This window comes from Amblyomma maculatum, chromosome 1, assembly GCF_055883805.1.
Source record: "Amblyomma maculatum isolate TAMU_Amacu chromosome 1, ASM5588380v1, whole genome shotgun sequence".
Taxonomy (NCBI): domain Eukaryota; kingdom Metazoa; phylum Arthropoda; class Arachnida; order Ixodida; family Ixodidae; genus Amblyomma; species Amblyomma maculatum.
In genome coordinates, this window is record NC_139344.1 from 187,481,654 (window position 1) to 187,508,323 (window position 26,670).

Consider the following 26,670-nt stretch of genomic DNA (forward strand, 5'->3'; position numbering starts at 1 on the left):
TTGCGATTGCTGCTCTGCCAGATGCTGAAGGGCATTAATATTGCTGCATGCGTGTAGGTTCACTACTGGGCAGTACTGTGGCAGACCAGTAACTAAGCGCATGGCCTTGAGATTGATTCGCTCAAGCTGAAGGCGTTGGGTCGTTGGGTCGCGTTAAGTCGCATGTACGGATATGCGTACAGGATTTTCGATGTTATGAGTGCTAATGCCATCTGATGGAGCCCCACCTCCTTGATTCCCCATCCACGCGCGGAGACGCGGCGCATTAGGTGTAAAGCCTGATGACAGCTAAGCATCGTGTTATGAAGCCAGCTTTTGACTCCTCCATCCTCGTCAATAAGCATGCCTAGTATACGGATTGTTGGTTTCCGGCAAATAACCAAGTGCCCTAAATGAAGAGAGATAAGTTTGCGTTCTGCCTCGGCTCGTACCCGCTGGCCGTTTATGACAACCACGTACTCGGTTTTTTCCGGAGAGGTTTTCATTCCCCACTTCTCGATGTATTCATGGACGGCATTGAGGCCTGTCTGTAGGGCTTGTTCTTGCTCTGCAGGGGACCCTGAATTGGTCCACAGCGTTATATCGTCCGCATACACGGCGGAATTGAGACCGGGTATCAACGACAGCATTGGCGGGAGACCTGACATAGCTATATTGAAGAGAGCCGGTGATAAGACAGCGCCTTGGGGGACACCTGCTTGGTTAAACCAACGCTTATTTGCAAACTTAAAATAATGTTTATAATACCACATAAAACATTTCCTGGTCTATACATTATAGCAAAATTGAAAACAAAACTTAAAAGCGTTAACTCTGACGTTATACTACTAATACTTTATGCCATGTAAGCATTGTGCAACTTACATTACATTTTTATAAAATTATTTTCATCTTCGGTGTTACCTCGATGGTTTCTCATCTAGCGCTGAAAGACGGTCTTGCCATTGTTGCTGTTATGTTTGCCTTGAAGAAGCTTCGATGTGATCACTGCTCATTCACTTTTTTTATTCATCTTCTTGTACAGGCTTGGGCAAAAATTCAGATTAAAATGAACAAATGTAGATACCATGCCGCAATACATGTCATATGCTTGTCGAGCGTTTGCTGAGCGACAGTGTTTTTTTAATATAAACACTCCATTTACGTGTGTAGCACGCTGACAGGATGCCGCTGCAGCGTCTACCTTCTATAATCTTTCATTTAGGGGCTGCACTCACCACGAAACCCGCGGGCGACAGCGCGAAACCAGGCAAAAGCCACCCGCCGCCACTAAAGCAGATGCGGAGCGAACAGTGAGCAGGTCGCGCCCCTTGCGGCGGCGGAGAGTGTGACTCAAGGAGAAAAGTTCCCATTGTTCACGCGGCGATTGAGAAGGCCGTAAGAAAGAGCGCGCGCTCTCTCCCTCGAGACCAGCCGTGGCAAGAGGCGCCCATTTTCCTTCCGTTCGCGCCACTAGAAAGTATTCTAGTTCACTATAGTTCCTGTATATGCTCCCGCAGTAGGGAGCATATGCAGGAACACTAGCGCCTCCTAGCGGCGGTGGGTTGGGCACGCACGCACGAATAAAATGGCGTTTCTGTTCTACAAAAAGCTAACGTTAAGGATATTATTTTACTTTACATGATAGTTCTTCTCTTATGTACAAACGCATGCTAAAGAAAAACCTTTTTTTACCTGCGAACATAGCGAAGTAATGCTTTCGCATTAATAAAAAATATAGGGCCGCTAAACCAACGCCGCAGGTATACATGCACGCTCGATTTCATCTCAGTAAGTTGAACTAGTGATATCAAATTGGTCAAGATGTCCTTGTGCTCAGTTACAAGTGCACGCAAAAAGAAACGATTAAAAACAAGATTCAAATCGCTATTGATCGGAGTACCCGGCGGAGCAAGGTTACAGTCTTTGCTGCAAGAAAAAAAAAAAAAAAAAGAAAAACGCTGAGCTTGAGTTTTGCAAACAGACGACACCAGCACTCAGCCGGGGCAGCCGCCGCCGACCGACCGCGCGCTGCATTGCATTGTCTCAACTCATGAAGGAAGAATTAGCGGTCTCAGAACGCAGGCAGCCATATTGAACGTATTTAATAGGCGTCCACACAATTATCGTTCGGCATCGTTACAATACTGCGTCCGGATGGTTGAATTGTGGCGCTGGAGGGGCCACGGGTTGCGGCGTCTACGTGGCAGGCAGCGCCATGACACTCGCATTACTGCCCTCGGCAACCATCTTCTCCAGCACTTCGATGAGATTGGCGTAATTTGTCACTTTCAAGCTTGGGGCTGCTCACAAGCTCAATCGCGTTGCTCGTAGAAGTCCTCGGGAAGCTTGGAAAGGATGTCAACAGCTTCCAACAACTCGTATGCACCCACAGGGCCTCCAGGATCACCGCAGCAGTCCTCACCCACTTCATCGCCATTCACTGCATCTAATCCAGCTTCAGCTGCTTCAGCTGCCTGCGCTCTTTTCAACTGCTCAGAACGGATATAACGTTCGGGGGTCGCGGTTCCCTCCCTCACTTCGACGAACTCTGCCTCATACTCAGACACTTGAACCGGCTTCAGCGACTGCAGCAGGGGCTTCAGTGTATCACCAATCCAGCGGTATAGTTCAACGGTGAACGTTGTACTTTCTTCCTGAAGCAACTTGGTAAGGGCCTTGAACAGAGGCTTAACAGCAATGACGCGAGCGCCAAGGAGGTGCAGCCATTCCCTCGCTATGACCATGCATCCGGACACTATCTTGGAGTTATTGATTCCAAAGGCTTTCACAAACTCTTGCACAACTGCCTCTTGTATCTCGTTGTAGACAAGCCCCACAATAACATCACCGCAGACACGATTATCTAGGTGAGCCTGGTTGACGAATGATAGGACAGCTGCCAGGCCTTTCTTCCGGGATACAACATTGCTGTCAGGGCCGGCAAAGGTGCAAAACCTTCTCGAACTCCGGACCAAATTTAGGATCTGTGACGAACTTTGCTGCGTCATATTGTATTCGCTCAAATGAGACTTCCACAACTTGTGGTGGCAACGAACTTCTAAAGGTAACTCCTATCTTCAGCCACGCCCTTTCGTCAGAATCCAAGCCAAATACCATTGACGTGCGCCCCGTTGCAAACTCACCGATGCACGAATCCGCCTTTGGCCTTTGGCCGCGCCTCCGAATCAAGGCAGCGAATTACCGGGAATGAAAATTTGCAAGTCTCAACAACTCACACCGCTATTTGCGCTAATCCGTAGCTACGCTGGCTACTCAGTGCTGGGAAGTACGCATGCCACGCAGACAACGATGACTGGGCACAAGGTAGCCTTCTTCTTCTTTAGCCCATGACACATGCCCACGCGCATAGATCTAGCAGTTGCGAAACTGAGCCCATGTATAAAAAAAAACCCGGCTGTTTTAGTTGGGAAAAATTCGGGTGTAATCGCAACTCTAATGGACTACAGAGTTTCTCTTACTCTTTTCCTTTCTCATACCTTTTTAGTTTATCATTTCACCCGACTAGGGCACATTGCCACATTACTGAGCCCACCCGATTACAGCCACAAATCATCATCATCATCAACACTAGGCAAAATGGCAGATGTTGAGCTTCCCGCGCTTTCACGCGCAACTCGTCCCTTGAAAATGTATTGCTGTTCCTTGTATGTGACGAAATTTGTTGTGTTTTGTGAAAAGTGGTCGTGCTTGGGGCGGTTCACGCTTCATTCTGACATGCTCAAAGTGCACCAGGGACTACCAGACCGAAGTTCAGGCGTCGGCCACGTCCACGTCGGCTTCGCTGAAGATCCTCAAGAAATCGTGATCAGCTGACGAACGTGCTTGCGAAATCTGCCGTGTAGAAAAGCTACGTGTTTCTGTGTCGCCGATGCTTCTGAGAAACGGAAGTACGTTGGAACTGCAGTGTGTTTACGAATTGCTACAGGTAAGGACTTCAACGATTCGCCATTATTCAGCGTGTGGAAAGGCGCCGCCGCGCTCATCGTCCGGCCGTCGCGCTTGTTGCCGCTATTTGTTAGAGATCATCTGTAAAACTTTTTTTTTTTTTTCCCAGTCTACAGTATGATTCCGTTTCCGAGGATAATATGAAGCTATTCGTGGCGAGGAGGGTCATTAGGATTATTAAAAAAAAAAGGTTTTTGATGAGATTTGGCTTGTGCACGATAGTGCGTTTAAATTAACAGGGCGTTTCACTTTACTAGTGCAACAATTCTTTCGTGATTGACGGTGCTGCTTGCATTGCTCGGTGTCAATTTCAGCATGCAGGTGTCTTGCGTTTTCGTATTATGTCACTACGCCGACTGTCTGTCTCGTATGCATTTGCTTTCCTCGTGCGTGCTGCGTCGCCTCTTTCGCGTGTGTATTTACGTCTGCGCTATCGGATACCTTAAACCGGTTCTCTAGCGAGGCCCTCAGGAATTTCCCCCCTGCAAGCAGTCTGTGACCGAGAAGCTTGTTAGTATAAATAACGTACTGTGTCGTATTCACACGCTGCTCGACCCGTCTGGCGTGTGTCTACCTTTCAACGAAGAACTTTCAACCCAGTTACAGGGTTAAAAAAAAAGAAAAAAGAAAAGGCGCTAAGAAAATTTCTAAAAAGGCAGATAGGAAAGTAAACCATAAGACTGTGCTTTCCGTTGACCTACATGATTCGTCAGCCTCAATTTCGTCTGGCTTTTTGATGCTTGCACCAGCAAAGTAATTTAACAACTGAAGTGAAAGTGGAGTTATTATGGCACCTTTGGCTCCCCTACTGTGCTTTCTACGCAGTAGTTACCAGTCGTGGCTAGGCACACACCCTGGATGTGTGTGCTCTTACTATTCGGATGCCTAAATCGGTGTGCCTAAATCATTTGGACCATATCACGTGCTGCATGGTATCTCACCCATTACTTTTGCAACTGGCCTGGTTTCAAGTTAAGGGAGCATGGCACCGCTGGTGTAAGATGGGGGGCAAGAGAGTTCATTTTTTTTTTTGTACCAGCTTCTGACTTTGGAAGTTTTCTGGTTACATGATACCTGTTCTGTATAGACTGCAAAGTACCACTAGGAGGATATTTCAGGAGAGAAAAAATTCTGTTTGAGGAAGAATATGCTTCTGCACATTTTCGGGGCTAATAACTCGAGCATGGTATAAGAAGAGCCACTTGCCCTTTCTTTAAGGTAGGAGACCTTTTTTTACTGGTCTGTGAAACAGCATATGATTGTTATTTTTAATGTGTTGTTTTAAACATGTTCCTTAAATGTTACATATGTTTGGTAAAGGAATTGTTATTTTGTTCTTCAATTTCAGCTGCTGACCCCTTGTGAAGTTTTTCTATTTGTACACTCCTTCATCATAACTTTGTTTATACAATATCTATGAACCATAGTGCTCTTTCATTTACTGCTAGTATTTTTCATTGTTCTGATTGTTTTTTAACAATGCAGCTGAAAAGGCCTGCCGTCCACATCAACCTACTTCGCTGAAGCTTCCAAGGCTAAGGATCTTCTGCAGAAAAGTGCGGCTAAAACTCGCCATGAATACCGCCAGTGTTGCCTGGATTTTTGCTCGACAGCCGCCCTGAATCCCTAGCAATCCCTAGGTCGGATTGTCCCTAGTTGGGGGCACGGCGGTCCGGCGGGTCACCGGCCCACCGCTCATCGCCCGGGTCGTCACCCTTCCTGTTCTGGTTAGGGGTGCCGCGGCGGCGGTTTGGTGCCGTGACGTTTGTTGTAGTAACGAGACTGTGCCTGTTGCATGGACGGGTGCGATCGAACTGACTGGTGCGCGTCATGAACAACCCTGGAATATCTGCTGCGGCTTCGGTACAGAAAGGTTAGTGCCCGGTCTGTGAAAAGATTTGTTTAGCTGTGGACAAAGCATGCCAATGAAGGTGCCGCCATGTTCAAATTTTAGCTGCCCTTTTTGTGTGCGATGTTCGTGGTTATATGCTCTCCGCTTACCGTTCTTATTTGTGGCATACTGCAGGGATTTGTGCCAAGGTATGCACTTACAGCACGTGCCAATTTAGCACGGTTGAATGCGAGCACTGCACTGTCTTATGATGCTGCTGACTGGCGCTTGATGCTTTGTCTTCTATCGACCAGATACTCACGGCACTCGTCAGTGATTAGCTGCTTAGTTAAAGCTTCAAGTTGGGCTAGTTGGTAATTTCTTGTTGGAATCAGTTTGTAGCGGTAAAAAACACGGACACAGTAAACACGAAACAGAAGGGACACCCGCTGCTTAGGGCAGCGAAGCTCATTTTATGCTTTTTTCGTTATTGACCCCGATTCTCTAGACGCTGTTCGTTTTGATCACATCCGGGTGAAGTACTTACCTATGATATCGCTCGAGCATCACGAGGTTGAAACTAGTAGCACCAAAAGCTCGAAACTAACACTGAACTTTTTACAGCCAAAAGCGGCAGCTATATGGATGATAGTCTGCGTACCCTTGATGAAATTTTACCTAGTTTGCGTCGGGTACGACAAAAGGATAAGCTCTGTTGAGACAGCAGAAATGATAATGTAAATACCGTTTAGATAACTCCATAGTAGCACGGAGACCACGTAGCGGTGCTCCGAAGTAATGAACTCTCTACTGAACTCCCCATATGTGTGTGTTTTTTTTTCCTGTATCTTTAGTTTCTTACACTCCTTACTAGAGCCCTGCACGGGTTGGATTTTTCAGCCCCTTCCCTGGTCCACGTTTGAAGACCATCCCGGGCCCATGGTTCCAAGCCCATCGGCAATAATTACATGGCCCGGACCCGGCCTGCGCTTCCACGACAGGGCCCGTGCCAAACCTGCAAAGTAAGTCTGAGCAGACGCCTTAAATGTGTATTGCCTAACTAGCACATAACAATAAATCAAGATGAGTGACAAACCTTGCAAAATATTCTTGGTAGAGAAGGGCACAGTTAAAGCACCGACAGAAGCAAAGGCTCGGTGAATAATATTTTGATAGGACATTTTATGTAAAGCTATCTAGCACAATGTAAATTTAAAAGGTATGGATTACGGGCATTTTAACTGTGACTCCCTATAAGCAATTGCCTCTTGATGCAAGTTCTTTGCTTAATCAGCTACAAAAAGACTGCCCCTGGCAACTTTGCCCCAGGAACATGAGTGGACAAGGGCAGGAAAAACAAAAATTTACATATTCATTGAAGAAATCACAGCCACATTGCCACATCTCTGTGGAGACGAAAAGTGGTAGTGTCTGTTTATTGTGCATGTGTATGTTATTGGATATGTGAAGGTTCCTAAAGCAATAAGCTCTTATCCTACGGCATTTATTGCAGCGTAGAGACATTCTTTGAGGGGCGGGGGGCAAGGCAGACAGTCAGAATTTTTATGAACAGACGGCTGCCTGCCAAGCAGTCAATTGAAGGTCTTTGTCCAAGGGCTGTTATGAGGCTTCAATTGTCCAGCCGTTAGAAGTAACACAAAGGTTAGAAGCTACCCTCTTGCTCACTGATTGCTGAAAAATCCTAAGCTAGTGGTGTTGAGTACTTCAGTAGGCACGGGCTCATGCAAACGGGCCGTGCTCATGTATGACAGGTTACAGCACTTAATAACACCTTCATTGTAGTGCAGTTCGCTATCGAGTTTTGAGCTTTTCCTTTTTAACTTTTTCACTTATGTTATTGAATGCAGCCCGACATGTTCGTCCTAAATTACTGGGACAAAGCACAGAGTGGCACTGATTAAACTCTGTTTCCAAATGAGCTTTCTCTCATTCGCTGTCAACATATGTACTAGTAGTGGTTTATTCATAAACCACTAGAATGATTTTAGTGCTGGAATTCCATCATCTCCAAAAGAAGCCATACATAGCTTTACCCAGCCTGGCCTGGTTCCGCCACTGCAAGCTGCGAGCCCAGGCCTGCGACATCAAACCCGAGCCAGGCCCAGACCCATAAAAACTGCAATTTTCCAGCTTGGCCCAGGTTTTCGGGCCGCCCGAATTCATGCTCTGCCCCATACACTCTGTTGATATTATTTGCCGAGAATAAATTCCCAGCACGCAGTACTTTGGTAATCTTTGTTAGGAAAAAATTACATGCCATAATATTTTTGCCCTGGAAACTTGGGTGATATCTGGCTTACACGACTACCTCAAAAATATCACCCAGACGTGCCCCTTGCCTGCAGTTGCTTGCTGTACAAACAGCATTGCAATTTATTTGCTGACACTGTGGCGCATGTAGTGCGAAACATAAGGAGGTCATAATTTGCTAAAAGATGATTGTGAAAGTATGAAAAATTTCAATCACTGCTATTTTCATGGGAAAATGTCGCATGGCCTTGTATAGCCAATTAGGGTCAATTGATGAGAAATTTTTTGCTCAAGATTTCTGCCAGCAGAGTAGGCACTGCTGTCATTTCTAATAGGTATTTCGTTGTTCATTCATTTGCAGCGGTGCCAACATGTTCTGTTGTTTGTGTTTTGTGCGCCCATATTCAGTTTGTTGCTTTAAAACATTTCTGGGTAAGTGCGGTCGAGACCGCGAGCATAGTTTTGGGCGCATTCACCAGGCGGCATGACAAAAGGAGGCAGTGTGACGTAGAGGAATCCACTTGGGCTATAGACAGAGACTGCAACCATGCCAGACAGGTTGCCAAGGCATCGAACGAGAAGCCAGACTAGCCCATTGCCGAGAAGCTTACCAAATGCGGAATCGAGCCTAGATTGAAGCGGCAGCTACCCGATGGCTAATACTCTTGACTTGGTTCAAAGAGAGCTAAACCTCTGCAATTTTTTAATATTTCATAACAAAGGCTTCAAGGATTTGCCTTAAGTGATTCCAGGTAGCCCTGCATGCACAAACCTTTGTCACGGATACACCTGCAAGAGACAAATAGTGGCGCGTAATTGCTCCAAACGATGTTCTCTTTGTTTTCCTTTTTAACTTGATACCGTGAAAAGCATTCTGTGTGGCAGCACCTGCTGACTTGGTCATGTCATGTGGCCTTGTGATGTCACACAACCTGACGGACAGTCATTGCAGTGCTGCGTCACCTTCCTGCCACTTGCCAGATACATGCTCATAATTTTTCATGGATGCCAGATTTTCTGGAGTATGGGACCCATCACAATATTTTTTGTTACCAGAGTCCAATAGTGCAGTGTTTCGTGACTTTTTTGTCGCTTGTCTGGTAGCAAGACACATTTATTGCCAAGATATCTCGATTTGAAGTTGAAGAGGTCTTTTTTCCTTTCAAGGGATTCAGACTGGAAAATGACGCAAACGATGGTGTAAACATAGACTCCGTGATTCTTGATGCATAGCGAGCAGTGCAATCTAGCAGCAGCTGAAATTAAAGCTACAGTTCACGGAAGCCGTCTAGTATTTGTTTTCACCAGGCATAGATCTTGAGCTTGATTACAAAGTTCTCGCAGTGAATCTTGACCAGCATGCGGTGCTTTTTAGAGCTGAGGCGACTTGACTAACAGGATAGAATGTACGAGCGCCGACGTGGCGGCAAAGTCTGTAGCAAGCGAAGCTATGGATGTGGCCACTGACATTGCTGAGCTACCATCACGAATGATGAGTAAAGACTGCTACATATGGTCTTTTTTGAATAGCAGCAAGGGGTGAATAATGCATTGTGGCAGAAAGTTAAAAGAAAAAAAGGGGTACACAGGGCCTGTTTTGCTCAATTTATTTCGTTTACTTCACTATTGTATTAATATGAACCAACTGAGCTCCCTTTTGTTCAATGCTTCCTTGGGTGTCTACACCTTATGTGGTGTACTCTAGCGTCGCTGCCCTGCAGATGGCAGACTGATGTGCCAGTAAGGTCTGTGCATGCACGCTGGGACAGCAGAAAATAGAGAAATTGAAATATTGTGAGATAATTTGGCAAACTCCTATGCTTATCTTAGATATGAGACATCGGGGACACTATTAACAGCCAGCAAAAGCATTCAGCACACTTGGGATGCAATTGTTTAGCGTTGAGTGAAAAATATGTGTAAAAAAGTGAAGTTGCACTACACAAGTAATGTAATGCGAGAGGTCTCAGCTGTTCGTGTGGCGCAATGGCTAAAACATTGAGTTAAAACTCCGAAGGACTTGGGATTAAATCCCGTTGGAGGCAGCTTTTTTTTTTTTTTTTTTGCTTTTTTCTTTTTTCTTAAGCACCCATGCTATTTTAAATCTTACTTTTTCCAGCCTTTCTTTTCTTTCCCAGCTCCACTCGGGTCTGTGCAGGTTTATTCTGCACAGTAAGTTATAACTTAATCCTGTGTGCATTTCATACCAGATTTTTCAATAAAGAAGCGCTTATTGAGGCATGAACTTTATCAGAGGAAAACTCTGCTGCTCCGCACTTGTAAACCAAAGCATGTACTATATCAAAAATGAAACCATGTGGGCATGCCTAATGCATAGCTGTGACTCCAAAGAACCAAAACATACCAAAACGAAACTGACTGCATGTGGCACTGCCAAGCACAAATTTTTTTTTGGCTTCCAATGTTCAGCCTGTCTTTTTGCCATTTTTGAAACAAAAGTTAGAAATTAAGACATGTAACCATAATACATGTTAGGCAGCCTCCGGAATCCCTTTGCATGCCATTGTGCCTGCATTTCTGTTCTCTCTTTTTCTTATAAGAGTTTTGTTTTCAGTGAAAGTGGTGTTTTAGTGATTAGGAGCCAGTATACCATCGCTGCAAGCCTACTTTTTCTTTCAGTGTTCCTTTAGCACTACTTGCAGGTCTACTGCTGGTCTTTCATATTGCACTCTGAACAATTTTTTTACCCATGCTTTTCATTAAGATTTTCGAAGCATGATGGGTTTGTAGCAAATGGATTTGATTGCACCTGAAAACTTCAAACACAAATCGAGAGCCTGTAATTTCTCTTTCTGTTTTTTTTTTTTCTTTTTTTTTTGCTCACTGCGTGCTCTTTGCGATTGATGAATTTTACCACTTGCTTCACGAGGGAAGGCTCAAGGACGTTGAAGCTACTTTGAATGCCCGTCACCAGGCACAGTTATAGCAGTCTCGTAGCTTACTGGGTTCATGAGGTATTTGAGGTTACTACTCCTTATCGCCATAGGCACCAGCAGGCTCAGCATCTGTATCTAGACATGCGGCTTCTTGTTGGTTGACCCCTTATCATTTATACTGCGCAGTTTGTTGAAAAATGGAAGCGTACAAGTTGACGCAGGAAATGAAACGCCATGCAGTCCTCATCGCACTGGCCGCGCGCTACAGCGACTTGGAAATTTCCAACTTTCTGAATGTAGTGAAGTGTTTCGTTAAAGGGAAGCTGAAGCACTTTTCGAAAAAATTGAGTTTTTCGGCAGCATTTAGTTGTTTTTGGTCCACTGAACAAGAATATCGCATGAAAAAAGGGCTTAACTAAACGCAAACAGCAGTTTTTTAGAAGAAAACGCGCGCCAGCGCCTCAGGGCGCCGAGCGAACGCCACTGTCGCCTGTGAGTGGTCGGGACCGTCGTGACGTCATCTACGGGCGTCCCGCGGGTCTCCGGCCTGCACCGACGGCGTTGCTGCGTAGTGCGTTGCTTCAGTTGGCTGGAAGGCCTAGTCTTGAAAATTATGGATAGTGCGGGCAGTAGTGAACAGTTTGGACTCTCGCCATATATGTTCGAGCCATCAGCGGCTGCAGAAAACGGCGGAACCAACGACGCCGCGGAGTGCGCCGATGGAGAAAGGGACGCCGCGACATTTTCACGGGTTTGAAATCTCCTCTGGTACGTATGTTTTGCGTAGGTGCTTGTTTTTACATATCTTTGCGATGTAGATGTGCAAGTGGTAATAAAGTAAATCACGTCGAAACGCTGTTGCTTACTGGCTGCTGCATAACAGCCGAAACACCAGACACCTGTAATATCGAATTCAAAACGCCGGCATGCTTACACGAGTCACGCGAGGTAAAGCATTTGTTTTTCGTTTATTTAGAGCACGGTGCCTACTTACATCCGAAGGCCTTTTATTACTACGAAAGAGCGCCAAACCTGTTTAGTGAGTTCACTGCTGGACTGCAGTGTAACGGGATGACAGAGGAAGCTATTCGTGTGTGCTATTAAGTGCGCCCCTGCATTTTTTTTTTCTTCTGTCGTCCTACGAGATGTAGTAGAGTGGAGAGCTAGGTGAATTGACACATTTTAAACAAGTAAAGCCAGCTAGAAAACGAGGCAGATCTTTGCCGCGTCGTTCTGTGCACCTCTTTTTGTCTGCGGCTTTCCATTGGTCTTGTTTCGGCAGGATGTAGTTGGTGGTGTTGCGCAGCGAGATAGCCAGCAGAATGACTTACAACAGATATATGCATACCGCGGCTCGACGAGTTTGCCATTTTCACTCGAGGAAAAATCTGCACGAACGCTATACTATTGTCGATCATCAGCCTTGTCAAGCGTTCACGAATGCAAATTGTTTGCATTGCTCAAATATGTATAAGTTCAAATAATCGGATTTTGTTCAATTAGGTGCAGCTGCATGTGCTGCGCGCTGATGAATAATGAAGAGGACTTCTTGTGCTGCCAGGAGGCCGCTCTTGGAGGTGGCGAGGCGTTATTGTTGTGCGGGAACACTGACGGAACGACTCCGGGCTTCAGTTGCGCTGATTTAATTGGAATTCCGAGCGCCCGCATCGTTCCCAAGCTCCGATAATAGTCACTGTCACGGAAATGGTTCGAGCACAACACAGTTGATTTCGTAGGTACGAAATGTTTCCTCTTCACGGCAGAGACCCACCGCGCTGAAAGTTTCTTGTCCTTTGGAAACGTGTGAAACACCACATCGTCCGGGCCGCCAGTGTTCGCGCAGCCGAATGCTGCGCAGAACGACGGCATGATGGCCACTTGTCGCTACACCCACTCCACACAGAACGCTCGAACTAGAAAAAAACAAACGACACTAGCAAAGGATTACGTTGAATCGTCGTTCGCCACGCCAAAGCGCGAGACGCAGCGGAGCAAGCAATGCGGGACGGGCAGGACGGCTGGCCGGCTCCCCGTGAATGGCGTCACTTCCGCCAGCTCTCCAATTTTGCCATCCCCCAACCCGGCGCTTCCGGAGGCGACGGGGGCGTGTCCGCGGCGGGTTTTTAAAAGGCGATTGCGGCTGTTCTAACGGACAGAATCGAGAAAAAATTTACACATATGATTTTCGAGGTCTTTTCTTCCCAACCACGGCATTTCATGCAATTTGAAAACCGCTTCAGCTTCCCTTTAACAAAGTGCGGACGGAACTGATGTGCTGTGACGATGACGTGGCATCTGTGGCAAAAAGGAAAAAGCACAGTCAGCGATCAGACGTTGTCAGAACACCTGATTTTCTTCAGAGGCTGCAACTCATTGTGAGTGACAATCCAGGGAAGTCAATGTGGGCTATTGCAAAAGAGCTTGATGTCGCAGAGTCAGCTGTCAGACTTGCTGTGCACGAGGACGTGAGGTACCATTTCTATGTCATGAGGAGGGCGCAATTCTTGTCTGGTAAAGCTCGGGAGAATCTGGTCCAAGCGCTTGCTAGGCAAGCTGAAGAGACCTGAGGAACCTGGAATGCTCTGTATTTTTTTTTTTTCAGATGAAAAGAATTTTGATCAAGACCAAAAAGCTAATTTCCATAACGAAAGGTGGCTTTACGGAAGCGCTAATGAGGTACCGACAGTGATGCACATAAAATTTCTGTCTGTGATGGTGTCAGCAGCTGTCAGCAAACAAGGGTGATGTCATGCCGCCACACTGCTTTGCAGAAGGACTCCGCGTTAATGCTGCCAAGTACGCGGAGGTGCTTGCCACCGTTGTGAAACCCTGGACTGATACTGTTTCGAAAGGAAGACCTTGTGTCTTTCAGCAAGATTCGGCTCTTGCCCACACCACCTGCGTCACCCAGGAGTGGCTGGCCAACAACTTCCAGTAACCACATCACTCTCAACTTGTGGCCTCCTAGTTGTCCAGATATGAATCCACTCAGCGTCGTTGAGAGAGAGGCCGACAAAAGGCAACATAATACAAAAAACTCTGAGGGTCGCCGTTGCTAACTCAATGGGCAGTATCTCTAAGGGCCACCTGATCCGTGCATGCAGCCATTTCCGAAGCCGAATTGAATTGTTTATTGTTGCAGGTGGCGCATTCATCGAATAATTGTGAAAATAAACAGTAAGAAAAGTTTTTCCCAAAGTTTGGTGAAAATATATATACAGTCGTGCCCCGTTAATATGACCCCCGTTAATATGGACGACCCGAATTATGGACAGTTTTTCTGGGGACGAAACCTTTTCAATGTATTTATGCCTCGTTAATATGGAAACTCGCTGCCCGGACAATGGACAGGGGAAGAATGCACGAGCCCCACTTGGGCCCATGTATTTTTGTCTCGTTAATATGGACAGTGCTTGAAAAAAAGCAGATGAGTCCCCGAACGCAAGTTAAAGAAGGGCGCGCCGCCCGCGAACCTACGCGACAGCCGATACGGCGGGATGCCTGAACGAGTCCTGTGGGGTTGCAAAGAACCAAAGCGGGCGTGTCGCCGTTAAGGGAAGGGGGAGGGGCGGGGGGAGAAGAACGTACACAGCAAACCGATGGTCAGCGTAAGAAAGACCCCGAAAGGGGGGAACCAGGAGATTTCTGGGTGCAGCGGAAGTGCCGCCGCAGTCGGGAAAACAGCACCATGTGGTTGCAATAAATTCTGCTGAACGTGAACAGAAAGGCCGGTAAAAGCGTAAGAAATGACAGGAAGAAAGACAAATGCCTACAGTGGCGGTGGGAACTGAAGTTTTCTCTCCCAAAGCGCAATGTGTTCCATGAAGCCATTAATGCTTTTCAGTGAGAGTTAAGACACACAAAGTAGAGCGACAAAAGGCGACGTATGAACACGCAACCGGGACCGGGCGTCCCGTTCTGGACGTGCTTCCCTCTCATGCTCCTGGTTTTCGTCCCTGTTGCGCTGCCGAACTGTCAAACTTTGCACACTAGGTGGTCCGTATGTCGGCTTCGCTTTGAGTCAACGATGCGGCCTTGACAAGGTCTGAGCTCATCGTAGTCGGCTAGCCGTCGTTCTAAACTGTACTTCAGCTTGCAGTGTTTGTTTTATGGGAACACGTAAAAACAGCACCAAGAAGATGGGATATTCGATAACCCTCTGCATAGCAGCTTGCCAACTTGACTCCCTTGCTTCCTTACAGAAACAGTACAAGGCAAAAAAAGAAAGAATCAGAAGAACAGAAAGGCAGAAAGGTTAACTAGGCAAAAAAGTGCACAGCATCAGGAGCCTGTACCCTCAACTTGAGTCTGGCTTTTGGCATGGCGGGAACTAAACGCAAAAGAACAGAGCTGAACATAGGCGCGAAGAAATCTGTGAATACAAGCGGCAAAAGCCATCTCAGTCAATCCAAGCTGCGAGGGACTAGTATCGACAGCTCAGCTATTTTCTCGCCTCAGGAGAATCTCAAGCAGCTACTTAACGGCTACTTTGCTCAGTGAAGAGGCCATTTTGGAAGTGGCGGTAGTAGAGTAGAGAATCAGACGCTGATTCTTCGGCCAGTGAGGAGTTCGTGCTCGAAAGTTCGACCAACACAAAGCCCATCATCACGGGTGTCATGGTAAGCGAGTCGCTTCAGACTGCACTGCAATTTTTTGAAGACAACAATGACAAGGATAATGCACTCAAAATTGCCGGTGTTTTGTGAAATTTTGAGTCCAGTGCACACCGTTATGTACAAAAGCAGTCATTAATTACAATTCTCTTTTCTCAATAAAATCCTTTTTGTTTTTCTTCATGACTCGTTATTATGGATGACTCGCCTTATGGACAGTTTTGGTCAGAAACCAGTGTCCATATTAATGAGGCACGACTGTATTTTTGCTGGAGATATTCTTCTCTGCCTGAAGCCAACATAGCATCCTCAAATACCTCAAAAGAAAACGAATTCATCTCAAACTTTGACCACCGAGGTCTTCTTTATGCGTTTGCGAAGCTTGCAAAGCTCGTAAACACACTGGAAAAGTAGCTTTTTTTTTATTTATTTCATTTCAATAATTGAGATTACCACAAGCAGCATTCGTGATTTTGCGATGTTTTTGGAAAGCCCAGAGGTTCCCAAGCCTGGATGTCCTACCCATGACAGAAAAATGGCTCATCACATAGAGAAGTTCTACACCCAGATGAGGTTCTGTTTTTATGTGAAGTCACTACACCAGAGCAGATAATGCACTTGAAGGTGAGGAGGTGGAAAAAATCATGTTCTAGGGCTCTATTTAATGACTCTGCCCGCATCTTGTGTGTTTTCAAATTTAGCAGCTTAATTCATTCACATGCTCATAGTTCAGTGACATTTTATATAACTCTGCGGTGTTTCTTATGTTGGTACCATATGCTTGAACTATTTATTTATATTCACTTAAAGGAGTCATGACAGCTAAAATTTGAGCATAAACTGATTATTGCATTTCACTCCACATTAATTATAAATCCTCGAAATTTGAGATTTCAGTGCAGTAGACAGTTTAACACGAATTTTTATTATTAATAGCGAAAGCAGCTGGCAACCTTGTCGTTGACGTCGCACAATATCATCCCCATGTTTTCTGCTATTCGCGGTGACTGCGGCACTCTTGCATGCATGCCGTGGGTGGTGGTCACTGCGAGCCTTTTTCTTTCTTCAGCAAAAATGTTTCATTCGCATATTTTTTTTTTCTTTGCCAAGCCTTCACTATAGTACGCAACCTTAGTGATCCTTGGACTTGTTTTGGGCTTCGTCTAAAGATTGTTGAGAAAGCCAAAATAGATATGCTCATGCTATATTATTTAAGCATACAATCGGAAGCACATTATTCTTACGTTATGAGAGTTAGCTTGTTTAGCAACAAGCGCTCCCATGTACAAAAAGGCACATGTCTGTTTCCTTTCTGGTCTCAAATCGGTAACCAATCAGCAATACAGTTGGCATGAATCGAAGTTCGGTTTACGTCCGGCTTCTGTGTTGGTGAGCAGTCAAGGTCGACAAGTCTTGTTCTGAACGAGACCAATTTGGGAAAGCGAGCCACGGGTTGCCTTTGCAAGTGTGAACATTGGTCGAGCTGAGCGGCTCCCTGATCGCACACCCTTTGCAATCCTCAAGTGTGAATGGGTCCTTAAACTGCGTGCTGGTCACATGCTGTTTACAGTCAGTCCGCAGTGAAACATCTTCAGAACACAGCGGGCCTGTTTGTAAGCAGCACAATTTCTTCTGCCAAGAAGGGTAGAAAAGCCTTTAAGACTATTTGGAGATTTACATTAACCGCATGCTCTGAAGTTTCTTCGAAAAGCCGATATTTCTGCTATAAAACATTAATATTTCTGCTCCATAGCTGTTTCAGAACGTCTGTTCTGCTTTCTGCTCCATATAGCTGCTCCAAAAAGCATATTTGCTTGTTCCAAGAGCTGCTCTATAAAACCTATTTTGGCCACCCACACATGGTACTGCTTATCACGAGTTTCTGTCCAAAAGTGCTGGAAGAAGACAATAACGATGCTATTTTGGGGCCTACTTCACGCAACATCAGCATTCAGACTTCGACTACCTTGAAGGAAAGTCGTCCTTGCCCCTCAGAGTGTTCAAACGTGGACTAGCCTCCTATAAATTGCGCAAAATTGTCTCGCATTTTGCTTATTTATAAGTGCCGTGTCGCTTGTCTCTCCCCACGTGCTTCCAGGACCTCGTGCAGCAGCAGCTCGTGGCATGGACGCTCCTCGTGTTAAAAAAAAAAAAAAAATATGGCCACGGCTATGAAAGACCTCCACGAAAACATCCGCCGTCGGCAACTAACCGCCGCCTGTCTGCCATGCGCATTCTCAACCCTGATTGAGGTACAAGAACGCAGATTTCCTTGTCGAAAGCTTTGTCATATATTGCGCATTCATCAAATCGCTATGTTCATAATGCAAACTTTTCTACTCTTTTACAGCACCGTTTCCTGTATGCTGCGAAGAGGCTGAGGATTGTTTTTGTACGCAGCAGCCCATGTCAGGTATCGCGGCATCGATCAGCTCTCCAAGATCATCGCCGCAACACTCGTAAATGTCTACAGTGGACGCATCGCTACAGCATCCAGGGCAGCAGAACCAGGCGCTGTGTACGGCGTAGTGCATCACTGTTGACGGTGCACGGCAAGGGGCCACGGACAAGTGCAGGGTGTTCTGTTCACCACGCCGTGACGTCGTTGCGCATCCAAACGGCCCTTTTCAGGGCCGCCCCAATGTTTCCTGGCAGACCGCAGACGTGCACATCCCGTACTCCTCTTGCTTCTCTATGTTGCACGTGGCTTCGTATCAATCGCAGTGGCCACCAAAATAACTTGTGTGCTAAGCCTCTTTATCAGATTATACCTAAATACACGCATGCATAATCGTGTCAAATTTCATTTAATGAAGTGCTGCAGTGCTTATTACCTGCTTCCCTCACGCATTCTTCCGAGACTTAGTTCAGCAGCTGCAGAACATGTCGCAAGCGTCACTCTGCTGCCGCGACGAACGCTAAGCCTATACAACAGGGTTAACAGCTAGAGTAGGTATTTTAAGTGTGGTGCGGCTTTGTTCAGTGATGTTAATGGAAGTATCAATATTTTATATAACAATTGCATAATCGTCTTGAATATTGCTTCATAAAGTGCTGTTCTGCTTAATTTCCACTTACCTCGTGCATTCCACAGCTGCTGCAGCTAGCACGTGGGCCAGCGTCGTTCTCTCCATTGCTGTAGTGACGACAAACTATAGGCCTCGCGATAGGCTACAGTATACAGCGCGACTTTGTTCCGCTGTGTATTTTTTTAATAAATGCATTACATTTTGAAGGTTATAGTCGCCATCCAAGGATCACTTAACTCGAGAGCACGGGAAAAGGCAGAAGTTTACGCACCTGGATTCGATGCCATGTACAACGCTTTTCTTTTTTTTTTTTTTACGAAAGCATCGGACGCGTGGGCGTCCTAGAAAAAGTTCAAGTGCAATGTGCCTTTGTATAGTAACCATGCATGGGGTGAGAGGTTGCCATGTTTTCAGTTGACTTTTGTTGGCTGTTTCTTAAATAAAAATTGTCATTGGTCTCTGTGTCTGTCACTGTGTCTAATGAGCTCTCTGGCCGAGCCACGTACGTAGAGATGGATTGCACCGCGGCAGCATGGCTTTGTTCCAAGTTTAACAAAACAGTTGAGGCCAAATCAAAATCAGAAATGACCATTCCCAGCTTGAATATTGGCCCCCAGTCAACAATTTGGAGTCCAATTCAATGGCAACAGTTTGAGTTTTGTTCAGCTCTGTGCCAACATTTCGTACAATTAAGGGAGTCGGATATATGGGAATGGCATGCATTTGTGAAAATTGAACAAACATGCATCACATCCAATTAACATGCTAATAAAAGCTCAATATTCTATCGGGGAACACTCTGGAATCTCCTGCTAGAGCACGGAGCACACGTTCATAGAGATATTTTCTTGCATTACCAGCACTCGCAAAGGTATTGGAAATGATTGAAACAACTGAGCAGATGCTGACATCTTCGGAAGAATCTAAAGTTCACTGTCTTGTGTTTGATGATATATTCAAGTCCCATTCAATGAATGAGATGAACAGTAACAAAAACAAATCATCCGTTATATATTTTGTTTAGTACCTCAAGGAAGAGTATTAGGCACACTTTTGCCGAATTTGTACATAAATGACATAATTCATATTGACAACAGTGTTCAGCTCATCGTTTATGCTGATAAAAGTGTGTTTATTACTGGCTTTGATCTCAATGAGACTGTTTTACATTGAAATTATTTACTTGAAAAATTGTTTGGTCCAATTTCATGAAGAAATAAACAGAAAAACTAATTTGTTTTGAGCCTGAAATAAGAAAATGATGTAAGAGATGGCTACTGATCTATAATAAAGATATTGACCATGTAGAAACTCGCATAAGTCTTAATGTGAATTTTTTTCATTTGAGATAGGCAATTCATGTAAACAACACTGCAAAAAAAAAAAAGATTTCTTCAATGAGTGAGCTTTATCTTGACGTGGTACTGTCCTTGCCTTTAATTATGCAAGTCCCCACACATAAGGTATTGCAGTTTTGTGTGGGCAAGCACCACAAGAGCAAATATAAAAAAAATGATAATTTTTAGTAAATGTGTGTTTCTTGCACAACCGATATTGACCGCCGGTTGACGACATGACACCTCCTTGCAGAATACAGTATAATTATCTTTAATTATGAGTACCACTTGTTGCATGTTTACTATTTTTCTTAGCAAGACAGTCAAAGCTTTCTTTACTCGATGGCACTGTTGCAATTTAAAGCCACTCCATTTTTAACTCAAATTTCCATCCTCTGGTTTCTCCCGCACTTTCACACTCGGTGCAACCTGCAATCAATAAAACACTATCTAATGGTCTCACTGAATGAATTTAAACAGGTATTCCTAAAATTGCGAAAACAGCTATGAACACACTTTTTAGGGTTGTAAAATCAGAAATGTTGCAAAAGTTAGAGCACTGCAGAATCTGCATTGGAGCAATGCAAAAGAACGGATGCTGCTGCAACATTACATCACCCTCAATCGATTGACACCACTCATTAACCTCTACCACTTCTCAATTACTCACAACTGCAGCTAACATGATTTTGCAGACACGTTCTGCGGATGCGGTGTGCGGACGTAGTCAGCGGACAGAAATCTGTGAACATAGCGAAGTAATACTTTCGCATTAATAGATCTTCCAGTTGCAGGGTTTCTAATTCTCGTACTTTTTTTAAAATAATGTGAAATTTCTTTTATCCTAGTCTGGGCAGGTAACATCTGCTGCTCCTTTGTAAATGGGTCCAGGACCTAAGTGCATGAGTTGCTCTCTGAAACATTTAATTTAGCTCTCGAGACTGTCTAATATGCTCAAATTGAAATCATTGACTCCAGATTGGACTTTGAAATTAGTTGCAAACTTTTTAACTGCGAAGCTTATTGAAATCTAATATGTGTGTGTGTATTTTTACTAGGGAACGAAATGCACCAGCTTTCTTTAATATCTTAGCCAGCACACACACAATGCATCATTGAAATGTAGTTTGAATTTCAGTTTCACCATGCATAACAATTGTCCATTCAAGTTGGATGTTCATTAGGAATAACAATTCTAACCTGTAAGATGACCAGAACTTAGCAGCCCATAATAAAAATAAATTGTTTGTTTACAGAGAGTTAAAACTATGCAGTTGGGACTAAGTACTTATTCCAGCTAGGAGGCCATCTGGAAACTGGAAGACATTTGATTATGGAAATTCAATTAGGACTGAAAATTCTAATTGGAAAGAATGAAAAGATGCCTAAATGGAATGAGGGCTTCAAGAGAAAGTGTAAATTCTGGAAACTCATTTGGATAATGCAAGATTCTGTAGCAGGATCTAGAACACCACCTTTTACAAATGAATTGTTGAAACTTAAAAGAGCACTGGCTGATACTGACTGCCGCAGCTGTCAGAATAACTGACAGCATTGGCAAAACTACAGTAGGTGTTAGTGCAGAATACACCAGCGTTGTCACTGCAAAGTGAAGAGCCACAAAGCAGAGGACTGCCATCCTTACTACTGCCAATATAAAAGTCCTTCTCAGAGCCACCCCATTGTTTCCTGGCAGATCATGAGCCTTCAGCTTCATCGTCATGTTTTCTCATTTTTGGTCTTTTGTAGGATGTATCGGTCCTTCAGTGGTCTGTCATGCAACACTGCATGACTAATCCACTGATTGCAAAGCCGTTAACCAACAGAGATATCCTTTCACTTCATGTGTGGCACACAAACATCATGCATAAAAGAGGCCACATGTCCCTATTCCATCTTTCTTTACACTTTCTTTCTTTAGCACACTCTAAAACCATTCCTGTAAAAAGCTAGAGCTTCTTTTACGCAAAGTGACATGGCAATTATTGTAGCTTGAAACGTTTTCAAAACGAAAAAATATATGCATAAGGCGGCTCACAACCATTGTTTTTTAGTAAAATTGTGTCGCTTCATAGTCAGTAACTTGAACAACACTGACAACATTTCTACATTACTTTGAAAAAACCCAGGTGAAAATCCTAACTGGTGTAAGTGGTTTAAGGAAAAGAAAAAGCTCCAGTTCATACCAGTTAGATAACAATGGATCCCCAACTGGAATTTAACTGGGATCAATGTTCATGCGTATAAGGTACCTGTTGCATGCGAGCCTAACTACCTGTTGATGGTTTACAACTTGGAAAGAACACAAAAACGAGGGCACAAGTGCAGATAAGGCACATGTTCGCAGTCTCCATGACTGGTTGTATTCGTTCTTCTGTATCCCATAAAAACACTCCATTTCTAACCCCCAAGGGCATAGGTCTGCGACACCCGGTGCAGTAACGTGGGGCACCCCCCCCCCCTTCATACACACACCTGAGCGCAATACCATCACCTACTTTGTCCTCAAGGCTTTCTTCGATGGCGGAAGTTCGTTTTTCATATCGCACAACATGGTGCAAGCCGAGGCATTTTTTTCCTTCATTTCTTTTTAAGACTTCAATGTAACAGTTAAGCATACCCCACAACTGATAATAAGCTATATTACGAGGGCCATGTCATATTTATTTTTTTCTTAAGAAAGGCTCATTTGTGAGGAACTAAATAGAGGTGGTTGACAGATGAATTTCTAGATTGGGACCACACAAATAAAAGGGCATATAAAAACCACAAGTATTGCAAACTTTGAGCATGTAGAAATACTTGGTAACACGCACAGTAACTAAAAAGTGGCAAAGTGGCAGATGCGACCAGGATTATAACATGGTGCCATTGTGAACTATTTCATTTACATCAGGCATAGCTCAGTGCCAGCGAAAACCTCGAGAACTGGCCGATGTGCTGTACATATTGCAGTTCATATTTTTTATGCTTCCACGAACTCTTCATAAGGACTGTGCTTGAAAGCTTTGAACAGGCACAAGACAACTGCACTTACGTCGGCCACAGTGACAAAGAATAAAGTAAATACGAACCAGCTAGAATGTTAAACTGAGCGTTCACGTGCAAATATGGGCATAGAAATGCCATTTGAGAAGTAAGCATCATCATCAGCCTGACTATACCCACTGCAGGGCGAAGGCCTCTCCCATATTTCTCCACTTAACCCGGTTCTGTGCTAGCTGCATCCACTTGACCCCTGTGAACTTCTTAATCTTATCCGCCCACCTAACTTTCTGCCGCCCCCTGCTACGCTTTCCTTCCCTTGGAATCCAGTTTGTTACCCTAAGCGACCATCGGTTATCCTCTCTTCGCACTACATGTCCTGCCCATGTCCATTTCTTCTTCTTAATTTCCACTAGAATGTCGGTAACTTGAGTTATTTCTCTGACCCACTCTGCACGCTTTCTATCTCAATGTTACCCCTACCATTTTTCGTTCCATAGCCTTCTGGGTTGTCCTCAACTTAAGTAGAACTCTCTTGGTTAGCCTCCACGTTTCAGTGCCATAGGTGAGTACAGGTAAGATGCAACTGTTATATACTTTCCTCTTTAGCGATACCGGTAAGCTGCTAGACATAATCTGCGAGTGCTTGCCTAATGCGCTCAATCCCAATCTTATTCTTCTTGTTATTTCCTTTTCATGGTACGGATCTGCGGTTACTACCTGTCCTAAGTAGACATATTCGCCTACTACTTCCAGTACTTCGCTACCTAATGTAAACTGCTGTTTCTTCCCGAGGCTGTTGAACATTACCTTAGTCTTCTGCATATTGATTTTCAAGCCTACCTTTCTACTTTTCCTGTCTAGGTCATCAATCATTATATGTAGTTCATCTCCCGAGTTGCTTAGCAAGGCAATGTCATCAGCAAATCGCAGATTACTGAGGTATTCTCCATCTACCCTTATCCCTAACTGCTCCCATTCCAAGTCTCTGAATACTTCCTCTAAGCAAGCTGTGAATAGTACTGGGGAGATTGTGTCTCCTTGCCTAACACCTGTCTTTATGGGAATTTTGTTATTTTCTTTATGCAGAACTATGGTTGCTGTGCAGCCACTGTATATATCTTCCAGCACTTTTACGTACGGCTCGTCTACCTCCTGATTTCGCAATGCCTGCATCACCGCCGAGGTTTCAACTGAGTCATGCTTTTTCGTAATCAATGAATGCTATGTATAAGGGCTGGTTATATTCCGAGCATTTTTCTATCACCTGATTGATGGTATGGATATGATCGATAGTAGAGTACCGTTTCCGAAACCCTGCTTGATCCTTTGCTTGATTGAAGTCTAAGGTTGTCCTGATTCTATTAGCGATTACCTTAGTAAATACCTTATACGTAACAGACAGTAAGCTGATTGGTCTGTAATTTTAGGGTCCTTAGAGTCCCCTTTCTTATGAATGAGGATAATGCTTGCATTCTTCCATGGTTCCGGTACCGTCGATGACACCAGGCACTGCGTATACAAGGTGGCCAGTTTTTCTAACACGATATCCCCCCCGTCCTTCAGCAAATCCGTAGTTATCTGATCCTCTCTAGCTGTTTTCCCCCTTTTCATAGTTTCTAATGCTTTCTTGACCTCGTCCTTTGTCACTAGTAAAACGTCTGAATGTTTGTCCCTACCGCCAATCTCATTACAGTCCCGACTACTTTGGCTACTGTAGAGATTTGTATAGAACTCCTCGGCTACTTTGACTATCTTATCCATATTCGTGATGACGTTGCCCGCCTTGTCCCTTATCGCATACATCTGGTTTTTGCCTATGCCCAATTTCTTCTTTACCGCTTTAAGGCCTCCCCCGTTCTTTACAGCATGCTCAATTTTCTCCATGTTATACTTCCTTATATCGGCCACCTTCGAGAGATGATAATGCAAGATCTGAAAGCATGCTAATCGCGAAAGAACAACTCGAACACACAGAAAAGAACTGAAGTTACAAAAACAAACAAGCAGTCATAATTGAGGCCTTCAACGACTACGCTGTAAAACAAAAAGTTTGCAGAGGGACAAGCGCATAATTAAGTCTGCTGCACAAACGAAATAAGCATACCCCTCGATCGATTCATTAAACAATAAAGAAATCACTTGTGTACAAATTAAAAGTTGGAAACACTGAAGTCATCTTGCTTTGAGCAACTAATTTCAGATATTATAAACCTTGTTTTGAAAACGGGTATTGATCTAAAGAGCATAAAGCAAAAAAAAAAAGGAAAACCCAAAATGCCAAAATTTTCATTTTCCGGTCTTTAAGGCTTCAAAGCTGCTACTTGGTTTGTCAAAATCAATTTTTTTTTGCCAGCTCACCTTCGAGAGATGATAATGCAAGATCTGAAAGCGTGCACTAACCCATCATAGGTCCTCCTCCTCACAGGATACAAGAGACACTCATATATTAGGAATAGCTGCAGTCAGGGGAGAGGCTCTAGAAAATCTCAATCCGGGGAACTCCAATGCTGCCCAATTGTTGGCCTCTTCGAGTCCAATGCTTGCCACTTTAATTTGAGGTGTCTCCTCAGCCAAGGAATTTCGATGAAATGTGCTCTATCAGACAGCTTATCGTAGAATGATGTAAGCTTCGGAATACATACTTTAAGGCTTGAGAGATTCTTCAGTAGAATAAAGAAATCTCTTCACTTCAAGAGGACCAGATATGTTCTGCGGCTTCTAACATCGCTTTTGATTTAATGCAGAGCTCGGCATAAAATCTACCAGTGCAGTCCAGCCTCACCCGTTTTATTTTCTTCCTGCAATGAAAACCCTGAACCTCAGACACATTCCTCAACCATACTCTTTTTTAACTTCTGGGGCCTGTCTACTGATATTCTGAGCTCATTTGATCTTATGAGTTTCTGTTCAATAGTGTTACACACTGTGGCCACACTCATCTTTGAGAAAGAGCTTTAAATCCTCCAACTTTGCCACCACTTTGTCAAGGTATAGGTGCTTTGTCTGCAAATAAAGTTGTGCAGCGTTTACTATTTCAGGTACTGCATGCTATAGTTGCAAGCAACATAGAAAAGCAAAATCACAGACTACTGTAGCCTCCATGCAAATAAAGTTACGAATGAGCAGTGATGCCTTGCTAACAGAATACATTTAGTCTCAAAGTGGTCTTCAGCAGCGGAGTGACAGTGGGGGTCATTAGGTTTGATTTCATGATGGACTGACTTGTATCGCTCATTTTAACAATAACCTTCTCTTACAGCAACAAAAGAGAGAAAGCATTCTCTTGAGGAAAAGAACTTAAGGCCCACAGTATTGCAGCATGTGAATTGTCTTGCATAGATTTCTCTAACTGCACTTCCTAAAAAAGCATCCGTGCCTACTCATTTCTCTTTGCATTCTCACCCTCTCCTCCCCTCTCCATTCCCAGCCACACTTCCCTGAGCACTGCACCCGGTGCAGTCCACACACCCCTATAGGAACAGCAAGGTTTCTAACCACTCCTTTATGCTAAAAAATGGCCTTTTCATATCCTGAAAAGCAATCCCACAACATCTGGACAGCCTGAAATTCAGTAAATACTCGTTTTACTCATCTCTACACCTTAGTAATGTGCAAGTTTATTTTTTTTTATTTTTTATTTTTTTTGGCTGTTGACATATTAGTTGCATAAAAGGTGGTATGTGCCCAGAAAATTATGTTAAAAATTGGCTATAGTGCATGCTACCTTTCTCTTTCATAAGTCTTTTGCAAACTGAA

General features: G+C 44.3%; 1 protein-coding gene and 1 long non-coding RNA gene across 3 annotated transcripts; one reads left to right on the forward strand and one right to left on the reverse strand.

Annotated features, from left to right (window-relative positions):
• Window positions 1-2,294: 2,294 nt before the first annotated feature.
• On the reverse strand, window positions 2,295-2,990 carry LOC146205153 (cytoskeleton-associated protein 5-like). Its single transcript, XM_084606388.1, has one exon. The coding sequence runs from the start codon at window positions 2,988-2,990 to the stop codon at window positions 2,295-2,297; it is 696 nt and encodes a 231-aa protein (XP_084462514.1).
• Window positions 2,991-3,424: 434 nt separating this feature from the next.
• LOC146205154 (uncharacterized) lies at window positions 3,425-19,888 on the forward strand. 2 transcript variants are annotated; one of them, XR_014704137.1, is made up of 5 exons: window positions 3,439-3,928; window positions 5,434-5,821; window positions 6,680-6,801; window positions 17,659-17,812; window positions 17,911-19,888. It is a non-coding gene; the product is annotated as an uncharacterized LOC146205154 (long non-coding RNA). The 2 variants fall into 2 exon arrangements; XR_014704136.1 differs by having other exon boundaries at window positions 3,425-3,928; window positions 6,680-17,812.
• The last annotated feature ends 6,782 nt before the right edge of the window (window positions 19,889-26,670 follow it).